Source organism: Rattus norvegicus, chromosome 3, assembly GCF_036323735.1.
Source record: "Rattus norvegicus strain BN/NHsdMcwi chromosome 3, GRCr8, whole genome shotgun sequence".
NCBI classification, from domain to species: domain Eukaryota; kingdom Metazoa; phylum Chordata; class Mammalia; order Rodentia; family Muridae; genus Rattus; species Rattus norvegicus.
In genome coordinates, this window is record NC_086021.1 from 137,816,480 (window position 1) to 137,833,069 (window position 16,590).

General features: G+C 44.4%; 1 protein-coding gene across 2 annotated transcripts; it reads right to left on the reverse strand.

Annotated features, from left to right (window-relative positions):
- Positions 1–8,390: 8,390 nt before the first annotated feature.
- Snrpb (small nuclear ribonucleoprotein polypeptides B and B1) lies at positions 8,391–16,000 on the reverse strand. 2 transcript variants are annotated; one of them, NM_134358.1, is made up of 7 exons: positions 15,902–16,000; positions 13,605–13,756; positions 11,939–12,050; positions 10,327–10,479; positions 9,763–9,901; positions 9,333–9,458; positions 8,391–8,687 (listed from the first exon to the last, which is right to left on the reverse strand). In NM_134358.1, the coding sequence occupies exons 1-7, from the start codon at positions 15,902–15,904 to the stop codon at positions 8,677–8,679; spliced, it is 696 nt and encodes a 231-aa protein (NP_599185.1). In that variant the 5' UTR covers positions 15,905–16,000; the 3' UTR covers positions 8,391–8,676. The 2 variants fall into 2 exon arrangements, with proteins under 2 accessions (NP_599185.1, XP_038960126.1); XM_039104198.2 differs by lacking the exons at positions 13,605–13,756; positions 15,902–16,000 and adding an exon at positions 13,194–13,305.
- Between the last annotated feature and the right edge of the window lie 590 nt (positions 16,001–16,590).

Below are 16,590 nucleotides of genomic sequence, written 5' to 3' on the forward strand. Positions count from 1 at the left end.
CTAGAAGTCAATAGGAATTCTGGAGTTGAAACGTATTAAACATCAAGAAAGCTTTGCTCCAGGTGCTCAACAGTAGATCTGAGCTGCAGAGGAAGAGTCAGATTCTCTGGGTCGTTGTTTCCTGTGAGCATTCTTTTTGTTTTGTTTTGTTTCCTGTGAGCATTCTTATAAAGCTGAGTCTTTTGGGAGAGCTCGGGGAGGAGGAGGTGGTGGTGATGGATTCAGAGGCCTAGTCATAGAAAAAGTCCTAACTTCACACTTAGAGCCTTTCCACTGTATGTAGTGAATTACTTAAACCACTTTGGCTCCCAGTAGGTCTCGCACATGCTGTACCCACCCAAGAACTATGCGCGCACGCGCGCGCGCGCACACACACACACACACACACACACACACACACTAGCTAATTTTGCAATGCCTTGACTAGTTCAATGGCTGGGCACTTCTACATCCCCAAAGCTAGCAACAGTCCCCTCTGGTATTCCTGAGTTAACATCTCTTAAAATCTATATTTCATCTCTGCTACCCCAGACCCAATCAGGAAAGTGACCCCTAGGGCCACTTTCCCGAATTCTTACATGACAGTGGGCCTCTAAGTTTCATCTTTCTGCTTCCACATCATGGCAACTCCCTGTCTCTCCTCTCTCTTCTCTGGTCCCTTGCCCATGCAATCTAAAATCCTGCCTCCATCTCCCTGCCTAGCCATTGGCTATATGGCAATTCTTTATTACCAATCAAAACCAGCTGTGGGCAGGAACCCTCAGGTCTAGAGCGTGGCTTTGGGAACCAAATTAAGACAAAGCATTAGAACCAATTTCCAACTATTGTAATTCTGTTTATTTAATGTGAAATGGTGTACATGAATGCTTGCAGCAGCTTTGTTCATAATAACCCAAACAAGAATGACAATCTACATGTCTGTCCTTCAAGGATTTAAGTACTTGGTAAGTAAGTATTTAAACTACTTGTAGTATACCCATGCTGTGGAATACTACTCAGCCTTGAAAAGGAACTGTTGACATCAATAACACCTGAAAGAATGCCATAGAATTATGCCAATTTTTGTTTTAAAGGCCAGTCTTAGAGCTGGGACTGTCATTTGGTTGGTAGCATGCACAAATCCCTGGGTTTACTGTCTAGTCCTGCATACACTGGGTGTGGTGATACATGCTTGTAATCCTAGGATTTGGAAAATGACAACTACATGGTCATGCTTGGCTACATAGCAAGTTCAAGGCCATCTGGAGTACTTGAGATCCTGCCTAAAAAATTCTAAAAGGTTGCATCCTTTGTGATACCATTTCAAACAGTCTTAAAATGAGAAAATAATGGGGATGGAACAGAGATTCCAGCCGCCCAGGGTCTAAGACACAGTGGGAGGAATGTGAGCGTGAGTGTGAGTGTGAGTGTGGACATAAAGGAGCCTCCTAGGACTGTCTGCCATGACTGCATCAGACACAACATCTTCACTGTAATATAGTCCTACAGCTTTAAGATGTCACCACTGGGCCAAGCTGTGTAAAGGGAACAGGGGATCTCCCTGTACTGTCTTCTCAGTTGCATGTGAATATGTAGTCATTTCAAAACAAGAATCTTAATTTTAAAAATAGGGGATTTATTTTACTGCATAGCATGAGCTATTCTCAAGAATGTCCCATATGCGTTTTAGAAGAATGTGTATAATGCTGTGGTTGGGTCCTATAGTTTTGACAGGTCAACACATTCATAATATCTGAAGTCTTTGATAAATCTAAAATCTTGGACCATTAAAAGACTTAAAAGTGTAATGACTGCTGCCAATCAGTTTTCTGTTGCTTTCACAAAATTGCCTGAGATGATAACTTATACAGGCAATCATATAATTGTAGAGAGCCAGTAAATCTTACATCCTTTGCTGGGTCTTAAGAAGACATTAAAAGCTCAGGCTGTTTCCAAGCTGACATCATCCTTCCTTCTTACTTTCAAGACATTACTGAAGGAGGAGTAGCCAACTGGTATACCAAGAGTCTCAAGGCTGCTCACAGCCTCACGGCCTTATCGAGATCTCTGTGCAGTAGAACTGGATGAAGTTCCCTTTATCTCCAGTATAAACAAGCATTTCTTTGGCTTTCTTCTTCCAGCATTTTGAGATTGCTGACTGGTCTATCTAGTTGTCCCAGCTAGTATGGAAACCTTAGGCTAGCTGTGACATTGGCTTCTCTAATTGTACCTTACCAGTTCTGAACATGCCATGTGCTGTGTCCTGCTCTCCTCACAGCCAATACTCAGTCTGCACAGGAGACCTCAGCTCTAACCTAAACCACCCTTAATTTTCGTTGTTTTTACCAAAGTCAAACAGATTTCCTTAAATGAGTGCTCCCCAGTCTAGTATGTGGAGTGCAAATCAATGCAGTTACAACCGAAGCGAAATATCACCAGATGCTGCTCTTGGCCTGTGCACACTCGCTTTTAAATCTGTTAGAACTGTTCATTAACTTTGCTTCAATTTGTTTCAGAAGTTAAAAAGACATTTAATGTCCTAACCTACAAAGTACAGACACGCAGCACAGTGTGCTGCCCTGTGGCTATTTTCCCTGGTGATTGCGCAGCTGATGGTGACTGACAGCTGCTGTCACCACCAGACAGGATCATGCAGCTGACCACCTGACTAGGAACAGGTCAAAATTTGAAGCCCAAAGCATCATTTCTACCGAACACATGGCTTTTATACAATAGTTAAAAATTTAAACCTCCTAGGTCAACCCATTTTAAAATGGAAAATAAATATATATCTCAGATTCCTGTCCCATCTAAATACAAATGGAAACTCCATTCTTCCACCTGCTAAGGTGAAAAACCGTGAGATTATATTGTCCCTACTTTTTCTTCTTCGCCTCAATAATTCTAAATGTAAATGCTATCCATTTACCTTCAAAAGATACCCAGAACATGTTCCCCGTCACCACCTCCACTGGGACCCATGCCATCATGTTGCTGGGAATTTTGCAGTGACATCATCAATATGATGCTCCTTATTGTGTCCCTCGGCCTCCCCCATCCCTTCTCAGGACACTATCTCATAGGCACCCACCCCACTCACAGTGGAAGCAGGTGCCCTTCATGATTCCCTGGCTCCTCTGACTTCAGCTGTGATTACCATTTTACTCCTGTGGAGCTGGGCAGCACCATCCAGGTCCCCTCGGGAAACAGGAGCTAGATAGTGATTTGTTAGTAAGATATAGCGCCAAGGAAGAGCAAAAGTGCTTATTTCTAGAATAGCTATCAAGGCTATGGCTGAGACAGTGTCCAAGGAAGGGCATACTCTTACCTACAGCTAACAAGACTGAGAGCCAGGCCTAGGGGATAGGCAGGCTGTGGCTTAAAACAGAAGCCGCCACTGTGGCATCTCCTTATCAGAACCTGCTGCAAATCTCAGAAAGCATTGCTGAGGAACCTTCCACAGACCCCAGGACACCACCCAAGTGTGCCAGAGGAAGCTGCCTACTGCTGCCCACTATGCATTACAAAAGCGCCTTTTCCAGCCAGAAAAGGCTAGATAGATCACCCAGGCTGCAAAGACACAAAGTCTCTTCTGACAATGTCTCTCCAGCACCCTCTACTGACACACCTGAACTGCCCCGAAAAGAAAAAAGGGGGCTGAGTGGATTTGGAGTTGACAGGAAACCTTCCAGCTGTTCTCTAGAACACCAAGTACATGCTCATACAGTGAGACCAACACCTCTGTACTGAGTGGAAAGCTCTCTCGGCTCCCCTCATACACACAACCTGCCCCCTTGCTTCCTAAAGCCGTCTGCTCATCTTGCTCTTCACGAAGAGGTCCCTTTCCAGTCACTCTAAGGAAGCAGAACGGTGTCCAGACAGCCCATCTCCTCTGAAGTGATTTCCACGACAGCATCGCTCATTTACATATTCATTCATTTTCCACTAAAATGCAAGTTCCTCGGATACAGGGAATTCTATTTGTTCACTCTTGTGTACCCAGCAGAGTTGACTAGAAAAGAATGGTGTCGAGCACACAGTAGGTGCTCAATGAATAATGCATGCATAAAAGCATTGTTTTACATTAGGAGCACATAGCAAGAATACCAGCCAGTGTCATCTGGACAGCAACACATTTCCCACGATGGCACTCTCTTCAGATTGCCCCGAAGAGCTCTTGGCTGTTTTACTCTTCAGTCCCTATAGGGCTTATGTACACAAAGAAACCTATTCATGTCAGAAATGCGCAGCACTCAGGAGGCTGAAGCAGGAAGAGGAGTTTGAGGCCAGCCTGAGTTACATAGCAAACCAACCAACCAAAACAGAGGTTAGTTCTTGTACTTTGTGAATGGAATTACATTGTTTCAGTTTGGACTTTAACATTTTCTACTTGACATGTGTAGAGAAGATTCAAACGACCATGTTTTGCTGCAGACCCACTGTGCGTCTCCTTTGTGTAAGATGCTCTACTATACAAATATACAAGTTATCTAACTGAATATGATATGTATCTAGGCAGTGTCCGATTTGAGGATACAGCTTTGTATATTCTTATACATGTCTTTTTGTGACTGTCAACATTTCTCTTGGGCATACATTTTAGTATGAAAATGCTAACTCAGAGAATATGTATGCTCAACTTTACTAGAAAATCCCCCACCTAAGACTGATTCTTAATCTGACTCACTCTGTAAGTGAAGCAATGTTCACAGCCCTTAATAAGGAATTCTGGCAATGGGCATGTTTTTCTTTGACGCCCAGCTAAACACTAGTTTACTAGACAGAAACAAAGATACGACATACACAAGAGTAACCAACTCCGTAGCTAAGTCTAATGCTACTCGATCTGACTCCTAAAAAATGTTGTAAGGAAGGAGGGGAAAAAGATAAAGAGAACTGGAGACAGCAAAGACACAAAAGACACAAACCCCAGGTCCTAGCATCCAGGCCCGCACATGCGATCCAAGTCTTCCTCGTAGAGCAATGCTGCCTCCTGGTGGATCTGGACCTTTCCAAGTTCATCATTTTAAATGCACCAGATTTCTAAAATTAGGTGATGGACGTTATTTAAAAGGCTCCAAGTGAGGGGTTGGGGATTTAGCCCAGTGGTAGAGCGCTTGTCTAGCAAGTGCAAGGCCCTGGGTTCGGTCCCCAACTCCAAGAAAAAAAAAAAAAAGGCTCCAAATGATAGTGTAAATGTTCCCTTTCACATTCGTTCCTCTCAAAGCAGGATCTTCCCATAGGCAACTATTTCCTGAGACAAAGATTACTGACAGGTGCACCTGGACTCAGCGATTTCCTTCCAACTTTTGACTTTAAGCCATAAATATTGCTCCTAATAATTTGGAAAATCCAAAGTATTTTTACAGAATTTAAGTCATTATTGTCTGATTTGTGGTTATTAAAAAGGAATCAATATGAATTTCCCAGAGTGCTCCTACTCCTGAGGTCTATCCAGTAGTGACCACTATAAAGATGTAAGTCAGCATGGTGACTGTCTCCACAATCCTTTCCTCAACACAATAGACAGAATTAATGTCATACTGCAACATAAGAATAGATAGTTTGCATACCATCTTTCAACTGCCACAGCTGACTGTTTTTTTCTTGATAATTACCAATTGTTTGATTTTGTTTATCGAGGCAGTATTTCTCCGTGGGACCAGGCTGGCCTCGAACTCAGAGATCCACCTGACTCTGATAATTATCAATTCTAAGGAGCACCTAGTAAACCGTCAGTTGTGTCTAATATGTAACAGGGCAAAGAGACTTTCAAGGTAATTAACTTTAATCAACTTTCTTCATAATTAAAATGTTTACATCCTTTGACTCAAATTTCATCTAATTAGCTAAATATAGAGTAATATTTATGCAAAATTCAGCCACCTCATTGTTAGTGAAAAAAATAAGGTAACTGTCCAATCACAGAGAACTGATTGTGGTACACTGTCTCATTGTTTATAAAGATTTGAAGATGTTTTTGACAGCACAAGCCTGTAATCCCAGCTATTCAGGAAGTGGCAATGGGGAACTAAATTTAAGCTCTGTATGAATTTAAGTGAATTCAAAGCTAAAGCAGGCAAGTTAGACATTGTCTCAAAATAAAGGCCAAGGACACGGCTTCAGCAGTAGAGCAATTATCAAGCATGGTCAAGGTCCTTAGGTTCAATCCCCAAGACTACAACAAAGAGCTCTTTCTGGGTTGTTAACCCTCTGAGATCGAGGAATCAAACAACCCCACAAGTTGTCCTCTGACTTCCATGTGTACACCATGGTCCACACTTTCACATACACACACTAAATTTAATTTTAAATAATCAGAAAGGCTGGGCTAAAGAGATGGTGTAGAGTTAACAGTACTGGGTGCCCTTGCAGAGGAGTTTGGTTCAGTTCCTAACATCAAGAGTGACTCGGGGATTTGACACCTTCTTTTGACCTCTGGAGACACTGGGCAAGGAAAGTGCACTTAGGAACATTCAGCAGGTAAGACACTCACTCACACATAAATTATCTTTAATACAAAAAATATTTTTGAGTATATAAAAAACAAACACAGAGGAAACAATGCTCAAAGCGAGCATTGGATGCTAGGTCTCCATTTTTTTTTCCCAAGTCACTCTATTTGCAAATATTTCCCCCTCTAAGCTGTTTCACATTGTTAGCATCTTAGTATACACTTAAGTCACAACCCTGATGAAGCACGGGCACCTACTTTCTTTTGTTACTTATGCTTTGTGTCAAACCTAAAATCCCACCATCATAAATAATGTACTGGATAATGGTTTGTATTTATTTATTTTATATATGTAAGTACACTGTTGCTGTCTTCAGACACACCAGAGCAGGGCATCAGATCCCATTACAGATGGTTGTGAGCCACCATGTGGTTGCTGGGAATTGAACTCAGGACCTCTGGAAGAGCAGTGAGTGCTCTTAACCACTGAGCCATCCCTCCAGTCCTGACTTTTATTTCTTATAATCAGTACATCTTTTTATCTATCCTAGATTGAGTGAGAAGAATGGAGTGAGGTAGAGGTCTGTTGTCATTCCTGTCTCAACATTGTTTCATTTAGATGCTTTCTTTAATGCCTATCAACCTTATCTCCCTAGTCAAGGGCTTCTCTTTCAATTCCCATCTCTACTCAGTCCATACCTACTGTACTCTTATCACAGCTTTGGCAGCTACCTAGACCTTAAACGTCTTACTTTGAAGATTTTGGCTATTCAAGGCTCCCTGCAGCACACAAAATTAGCATGTTTGAACTATACCACTAGACTTTTTAGGAGGCCCAAATTCACTTAGGTGGTACAACTAGCTTAATATCCTGTCCCAACCCATAAGACACACTTTTAACCCATCTTTTGAGGTGGGAAGATCCATCTTTAATCTGGGCCTTCTACTAGCAGCCTATATAAAGCACATGCAAGACAGAAACTTGCTCTTTGCCATCTTGCTCTTGCTGGCAAGAGAACCATTTCCTTGGGATTGTACTACTGAAGACCAAGACATCCAGGCTTTGGGACTTTCCATGGGTAGACAGCCACTGTTGGACCAGTTGTACTGCAGTCTACAAGCAAGTCCAATAAATCCCTTTTATAATTCATTAAGTTCTGTTCTAGAGAACTCTATCATTTCTACCCTACAACTTTATTCACTCACTGGCTGCCTTATAGATTTGCAACTTCCTAGACACAATCTTATCATTTTCTTCCCAACTGCCTGAACACAGCTTACAGCACCAAGTGGAAGGAACAGCCAAATCAAGAGCTTTATGCTGTTGCCTGTGCAGCCACTCCCCTCACCCTGACAGCACTGGGAATCAAATCTAGCTTTGCAAATATTAGGCAAATATTCCATCAATAAGCCACGTCCCCCAGCCCTAGCTGAGGGACTTGTATGTTTAGAATTTCCTTCTGTTTCCAGTTTGCTCATGAAAGAATGGGATGAAATCATATGTTCTATCTCTGAGATAGCCATGACTCTTTACCCCAGACCCAACGCCTCCATGGCTCACCACTAGTCCTGACATACTAAGTACTACAGTGTTGCTCACTATCCCTGCACCCAAACAAGCCGGGGAGATGAAACCAGGGCAACCCCATTACAGATGTTACACATGTGCTGTGCAGCCCTGAGACAAAGCTGAACAGTGGCCACCCCAACCCCTCAAGAGCATTCCCACTTTTAGTGTCTGTTTCATAAAGACCTGCCTATCCAAGGGATGCAACATTTAACAGCATATTTATTTCCTCAAACTGTTCTTTACATTTGATAGACAAAAAGCGTCATTCTGATTCACTTCTGTAATTTTCTTAGTCCAAACAGTAAAATATTAGTGGGAAATAGCTAAAAGTAGGGTTAAAATTTCCAAGGTAACCTTTTCTAACTAGGCAAATGGATGTATCAAGTATATGTATAACAGTCTCTTAGTTTATTATAAACCAGCTTCATGGGCCACAGAAAAAAAAAAGGACTATGTACAGCCTTTTGGGAAACAGGCAAGGAGCTGAGGAGGACCAAGATGAGTCTAGGGCCTCGGAGGGCACATTTCCCAGGGAGGGAGCCCTGAAAGGGAAACCAGACGCTCCAGTAAGACTCCATAAACAGCATAACAAACAAACAGGTCTGTGGTAACCTGACCCTGGGGAATAGGGTCCATGTCTCTTCGGAGCTACTGACATAATGCTGTGCGAAGATCAAAGCAGACCTAAAGCAAGAGAAAGGAGTTTAGTCAGTACCTGATCTTTAACTCAAGTCCCCAACTCCAACTCTGCAGGTAGCTATCAAGTGACTACAGGGACACATACAATGCTACAGAGAGACGTTCCAGGGGTTGACCAGGCTATGTCTGAAAAACTACAAATGCAAAATATGAGACATAAAATAAAATGGTCATAAAATTTGACCATTATTTATCTAAGGACATACTATGATGACTGCATGGAAAGAACACAGGACTGATAGTCAAGATGTCCAAGAGTCTCACAGCATAGACCTGGCTGGCCTCAAAATCAGAGATCCATCTGCCCCCAGAGTGCTGGAATTAAAAGCATGGGTGAGCATGCCCAGCAAAAGAGATACTCTTAATTAGTCAAAGGCATCAGACAGTCTACTCTCACCTTACGTAGAGAGGTTCTGGGTTGGGCAATGAACACACCTCTGCTCCACTAGGGAGGCAAGGCCAACCAGTTAAATGCTCACCTCTCCTCGATACTTTCTGGACACAGCTATCCTCCAAGAGCTCATTTCCCTAAATTTGAGGCCCTACAATGGATGTGGTCTAAAGTAAACCTCCAGTTCCTGCCCTAGTAAATTCTAAGAAAAGAAGCCAGTCAGTGTTTTAGGCACTTACCTCGCATGCCTGGAGGAGGAGGTCGCATCCCAGGAGGGGGCATGCCCATTGGAGTTCCTCGGCCAGGAGGGATCCCCATTGGGGGACCCATGGGAGGCCTCATGCCAGGAGGTGGGCCCATCATACCTGAAGGAGAAAAGCTCACGTGACTTTCTAAAAGATGGAAGGAAACATACAAAGCTGTCTACCGAGCGAGAAGGCCTAGTCCATCCTCTCAGCCTCTACAAGCAAAGTGGCCCCTGAGCCAGAGTGGAGTTCCTAATGGCTCTTGTCCAGTTAGGTTCCAGTTCAGTCAGCCAGGCTGGATCTCAGAGTAATCCTGCTTAATAACACAAACTCATCATCAGTTTCAGTCAAGGATCTATTTCATCATGAATCCAGCTAAGGCATTTTGTGACTAATGAGTACAGTGTCCTTTGAAGATACTCACCTGGAGGAGGTGCCCCTCGGCCCATAGGTGGAGGAGGACCCCCACGACCAGGTGGGTACTGAGTTGGGGCTCCTGCAATACTGGCTGTGGCTGCAGCTGCAGCAGCTGCCACAGTGCCTCTTCCTTGTGGGGTCATCACCTAAGAAAACAAAGAGGAATTAAAGCACTGTTCAGTACATCTTCCTAGTCTTCTTCCAAACTGCACTGAGCACCAAGTCCCCTAAAGCTACAGCTCATGCCTTCATCTGTCCACGTAAGTCATGCATGGATCAGGAAGCCTGGACGCTCAATTTCTAGCCTCTTGACCTGACATTAATATTAAGGATTCCCAATCGACCATGGGAAAAGCACTGGTACTTTCAGTTAAAACTGGTGACATTGAAAAGAGAAATGTCAGGAGAACATTCTGCTAAATCCAGTTGGCTAGAATACCTTTTGTACATCGCCTCACACAAACACTAACCCCTGACAGTCATGGCTCTCAAGAGCTGCTTTGGACTCTTCCCCAAGCTATGGATTCTTCCTTATCCTTTTGGCCACCAGAAAACTCCTTCAACTCCTCACCTGCTGGGACGGCCCTCCAACACCTCGCACTGGTCCAGCAAGCCCTGCAGGAGCCTGGGGCATGGGCACACCCGCCGGGATTCCTCTGCCAGCAGCCCTGCCGATGCCTGGCCCCCCAGCAGCTCCAGCAAGTGGCACTCGGGCAATGCCAGTCTGAAAGAAAGAAAGAGAGAGAGAGAGAGTGAAAGAAAGAAAGAAAGAAAGAAAGAAAGAAAGAAAGAAAGAAAGATAGATAGATAGATAGATGGATGCTTAATGCTCAGTGCCTTCAAGAATTCCAAGTGCATCTTTGGAATAGCGCTGCCTAAACCTCTAGGATCTATAAGGCATCTAAATAGCACCAACTGTATGTACCAACACCATTCCTCCTCCGCCAAGAGAACCAGACCAAGAACTTATCACCCCTTAAAAAAAAACTAGATCTTACATCTAGAGAAGCCTGCCACTCAATACCCACATTCATTCCCGTGTCAGTCAAAGCTCACGACTACTCAGAGTGATTAGTGAACATAGCACCTGACCTGGCCACAGACAAATATAAAAGTGACAATGGCCAAATAAAACCTTATACACATTTGCAAATGAGAAAGGTTGTAATGCACAGTTCAAAACAACGAAATGAGTGAGGTAAACTACTCTGAACTCACTTGAGAGGCTATCGGTACATCATTAGCAGGACTTAAAGCAAAAAGGTAACTGAAAATGTTTATAAAAGTTAAAACGCAGGACAAATTTTTCACATGTTACACACAAACCATGTGTGTGAATAAAAATAAAACACAGGGGAGCTGAAGCTACAACTCAGTGGCAGAGTGCTTGCCCAGTGTACAGGATGCCCTGGGTTCAACCCAAGCACAGCAAAAATTAAGACAGATGCACACATGCTTAAATACAGGCTAAGAATACTCTCCTGGTTGGCAATGTCTTAAAGAGAAAACAAATTTGGCTAGGTTCTTTTTAGAGCTCAATTTATAAACATGGTTGGTGTTTATAGAACCAAGAACACCTAGGATCAAATGTCAGGTTTACCATTCACTAGCTATGACATCTTAGATGAGGTAAACTCAGTTTGTTTCATCTCTAAGGTGAGGATAATTTTCAAAAAAACAAACTAAAATCCCCTTATAATGATTAAATAAAACACTGACATCCCTGATGCACAGGCAATAATACTAATATTCTGTAACTACCAAAGCAAAGCATTCATAAATTCTATTATTTGGAGCTGTTTTTTGTTGTTTTTGAGACAGTCTTACTGTGTAGCCCTAACTCACAGATCCACTTGCCTCTGCTGGGAGGGACTAAAGGCTTGCACCACAGTACCCAGCAGGACTGTTAATTATTTTAATTTCTTTGCAACTGTAACTACAGCTGCCCCCTTCACTGTTGTTACATATATTTAGGGAGTGAACAATGCGACTTCAGGCAGCTCCCCTGATTAGGATTCCTCTGGAGGTGGGGGGGTTAAATCTCTAGATTAGAGATCTAGCTGTCTCTCCACTCACTGTTCTATGATTTCATTTATCCGTAAAGGGGGTACATGGCCAGAGTACCTGACAGAGCCTGGCTCCCATGAGGGCCGCCCTTGGACAGGTACTCAGGAGGGACTTACATCTTTGGGAGGAGGTCCTTCTACTGTCATGGAGACCAGGTTCTCTCCTCGAAGCAACACCAGACCAAGGACTCGCTTCTCTTCTCTTTCTGCTTGTTTGGAGTTCTTTGGCCTAAAATTGAATTTTTTAGAAGGAAAAATAAGGCAAGTATTAGAAGGTAGGGAACATTTAGGTTTACCTGTCTAGGAAACACCAAGCTTGGCTGTGCATCACATAACCCAACAAATGGTTATAAACCTTCTAAAACAGGTCCTCAGGATAGCATCCCAGGCTCAGGAATCTCATATGGAGAGAGCTGCCTGTTCTCTACCAAGCCAAGAAGACCAGAGGCCAGGAAACAGGACAAGCAAGCAAGAAAGCCCTGGCAAAGAGGCTTCCACGGCCAATGGCAAATTCTCTCCCAATTGTCCTATTAACTTGTTCCCTCCCTTCAGCTTAAGAGTTCACAGGCAAATCAATTCTTTATCAAAAGTGAATGCCACCCGCTCTACACCCACACAGTGTACAATTCCAGCCTTCACCTTATGTGAGAAACAGAAGGAAGAGAGGAAGGGAAGAGATTCTACATACAGATGTTGACAAGGATGACCTCACACCAAAGCCCACCCAGCCAACCACCAGATGATAAATGCGACGATGAGTGTGAACTAGGAAAACTACAAGATGGGAGCAGGAAGCCATAAAGACAAAATATCTGGATTTAAAAAAAAAAAAAAACTTGATTTTATTTCCTTTTTAGCTCATACTGACTTGTTAAATAAGCCTATACTGGCTTTTCATAATGGAAAAAAATAGGTAGGTAGTTAAGGTTTTTTCCTCATTAGCCTTATTTTAAAAACTTTTTTCAATTTTTTTAAATCAGAAAGTCAGTTTCGTTTTTAAATGGAAGTTCCACACTGATCTGCTGGCCCCACTCTAACACCTCCCAGGCACTCAGGCATCTGCACTTTTATTTATACTTGATCTTGGGCCACAAAAGAAAACAATCTCACAAAGAATTTAAGGGAATTCAGTCAGTACATAATATGAATGCTGCAGAGGACAAGCGTGATATAGGACAAGGCTCACCACCTTGCTGAGCTCAAGACATCCTGAATATGTAAAACAGGACTTGAGATAGACCACGTGGTTTAACAGGCCTGAAGTAGCTAGTAACTTACAGAATTGCAGCAAACCAGAAAATATCTCCAATTTTTTAGAAAATGCCAACAAAAATGACTGGCCCCAAACCCACAAGGGGAGCAGAGCACTTACCCTGAAGAGGGTCAGAGGCTTCTTAAAGCAGTTTCAGACCAGGCTGCATTAGGAGAGCCCTTTAGGCTACAGCTTTACAAATAGGTAATGAGGCCAGAAAATCAAGCTCTCCCCCCTCACACCTGTGGGGAGAACATGAGAGCCCTTTACCCCAGTACCCAGGGGCATGCAAAATCAGAGTAACTAAAAGCCTAGCAGCCCTCCTCACCAACGTCCTCTTTGCAAGACTCAGAGAGCAAGGTTTGCTGGACTAAGGAAGATGTCTTAGCAGCCAACGGTCCCATTTAAGTTACTCATCAAAAGCAGGTAAGCACGTAAGAGCACTAGCTGTGTCACCATCCCAAACCTGGGCCACCCATCCCATCCCTTTCCTCCTCAATCCCTTCTCCCGCCCAACAGCCCTCTCCTTACTTGATCTTCCTGAACTCATCACAGTCACAGAGGATCAAGTTCATATGCTTGTCAAAAGCTTTGAAGGTCCCGATGAAGATCCGGCCATCTTGCAGGATGCACCTCATCCTGTAGTCGATGTGCTGCAGCATCTTGCTGCTCTTGCCCACCGTCTGAAAGGAGCAGGCATCAGTGAGGCCCAGCTCTTCTGCACTCACACACTTCTAGCCCTCCCCCAAGTCGTCTACCACAGACTAATTTCTCAACTTTTTTCAGCTGTCTTCCAGTCTTCCTATCATCCAGCTTCAGCCTAGCTATTCAGACCTGCTATTCTCCCTTCCCTTGAAAAGGTGATCTTCCTCAGACTACAGTGACTTTGCCTATATTGTGTCTGTCTCAGGAGATTGTAAAGTGTCCACAGACTAATCAAATCCATCCGCCACTGTGCAGACTCAGCTCTAAGAACGTCTAAATCCATCAAAACAACTAAGAACTAGACTTTATGACTGGCACCTTAAGTCCACTTAAGCAAAAGCTTATTACCAGAAAGTGAATCAGCTCTGAATCGAGAATGGAGTCCTCAAATCCAGAATTGGTTAGCGTGCCTCCAGGGCTTTGTGTAGTAAGGGTAACTTTTCTAGGCTAGTGTTAGTTTGGATACTTAATGCTCTGATATATAACTTGTTAACCTTAATTTTTAATTTAAGGCAACAACAGTTTCTATCCTGGCTTCCAATGTAGCTTTGAAAAAATGGGGAGCCTATACACATCCCAAGGTCAACGGAGGTACCTGTCTCTCTTAGAAACATAACAGCTTCCCTCCAGTCTAACTGGTATTATGTTACCCGGAACTACCCAAGTACCTCAGGAACTACAATTGCTGTTCACCCCTGTGAGTACTACCCTGTCCTAAACTTAAGACCCAGATTATGTGTTTTCTGCTTAATCACCTGTTCACAGAGATCAGCATACATCGGTCCATCTGCCTAGTAACAGCTAATACTTCATTGGATACTCCCTGTATATCCAAGCCCTTGAAAGGGATTGTGCATTTCATTTGATCCTCAAAACTGGACCCAATGTCATTCATTTTTACTGGTAAAATTGGCTACCCGGGCTGACGATTAAGCAAGGGCTTGCCTCAGTCAAGTCTCCAAAAAACAAAAAGCAATATCGTGTTTCACCACCGCGGGTTTCTTCAGCTACACGACTAGAGTAATGTTTTAGAGATACTAAGGTATTTATTACATTTGCTCTGTAGTCAAAGCTGATCTCAAAATCAGGATCCTCTGCCTTCCAAGTACAGAAATCACAAATAACAGAGATTTTAAGCACCGGCCACTTTCCCTGGCTGACCTTTCTTTTTTTTTTGGGGGGGGGGGTTCTTTTTTTTTCGGAGCTGGGGACCGAACCCAGGGCCTTGCGCTTCCTAGGTAAGTGCTCTACCACTGAGCTAAATCCCCAGCCCCATGGCTGACCTTTCTAAACCTAATTTAAGTTCATTAAACCTGTGAAAAATCTTGAAGCGGTATTTTACTATCGGGGATAAAGCAGGGTTGGGCCTCCAACAACCAGACTCCTGGAAACTTCTTGCCGTCTACAGCTTTGCTCTCGCAGTTCTCGAGATTGCTAACCCTCCCTCCTAGGGGGAGCCAGGGCGCCCCTAAACAATCACTTGGGAGTCAGCTCTGGACCCCGGCCCACCTACTGGAGAAAGCGTTCTCGCCCCTCCTCCTCCTGCCGTTACTTTTGCCTATGCTGAGCTACCATAGTGAGTTATATTAGGACTGCCTGGGTCAGAAACTTGGCCCAAGAGAAGCCAGAGAACTTATTTCAGGGTGCAGTCCAAGCGCCTGACATACCCCAACAAGAGAACACGAGTAGCAAGGTCGCGCTCTGCGTGCAAACACTCTCCCCTACCCTCCCACTCCCTCCGCTGCTAGACTCAGGTTTCCGGCCTTGACCTCCACAACTCCTCCGTCTCGCCCGGCGCTCCCGGGTCGGCCCGAGGCTCGCGCCTGTTCCAAAAACCCGGGCACACATTGACGCAGTTTAAGGCTACCGAGGCTGCGGAACCGAAACCACTGTGGCTCCGGGAGACGACGTCTGACGGTCGCACATCGGCCTGTCTCCCGGCTGGCCTTCCCCTCTACCCAGGCGCAGCCTCACGTTAAGTCCAGGCCTTTGGCGCTGGGATCAAGCGGCTTCCACCCCGACCTTCTCCGCCACAGGCGGCTCGGCTCCAACACACGGACGCGGTCCGCTACCGCCCCACTCTGCACCCCCGAGCGCCCTGCGGCCAGCCCGCGACTTCTCACCATGGTGGCGGCTCGGATGGCTCAGATTCCCGCCGGATTCGCTTCCACAGAGGCCTAGTCGGCAGCCAGCACCTAGATTCCCGCCGCCGCTAACGGAAATGCAGCCTGCAAAATGCCGCCGCTTGTGAAGCTACTTCCGGTCCGGCCTCAGCCCTGGAGTTCCGGTCTCTGGAAGCCAATTAAGGGGCGGGGCATTAGTATCAGCTGATCGTTTAGTGTTTTGTTTTTGTTTTGTTTTTTGTTGTTGTTGTTGTTGTTTTGTGGAGTCCCCCCCTTGTTTTTATTTTATTGGGCTTTCCCTCCTCGTTTTGTTTTGCTTTAGACAGGGTCTCACTGTGTTTTGAGCTTCGGATCCTCCTACCCACAGCGTCCTTAGTACCGGATGCTGGCGTACACCTTTAAGCTTGGTGGCAAACATCTAACTGAAAGCCTTGGATCCTCAATAGGACAAACACCTTCCCAGCTTAAGTCTGCTCCAGTAGCTTGTTTTACACGCCGGTGTCCCGGAACCCCGCTCCCACCCCAGTTCTCACCCAGCCAGCACTCTTGTGAACTCACTCTAGGCAGCCACTGCTCTAACTTTTCTCTTGCAGCTTGGACTATTTCCTCTTTGTATTTGGTTTTGTCTCATTAGAAATACTAGACTCTCAGGTATATGCAAATCCTCACGCCTTTAACTCCAGGATCTA

Coding starts and splice junctions, on each gene's coding strand:
- Snrpb (NM_134358.1), bottom strand. Junction 12,051..13,604: donor GATGAGTTCAGGAAGATCAA/GTAAGGAGAGGG, acceptor ATTCAATTTTAG/GCCAAAGAACTCCAAACAAG. Junction 9,902..10,326: donor TTGGAGGGCCGTCCCAGCAG/GTGAGGAGTTGA, acceptor TTGTTTTCTTAG/GTGATGACCCCACAAGGAAG.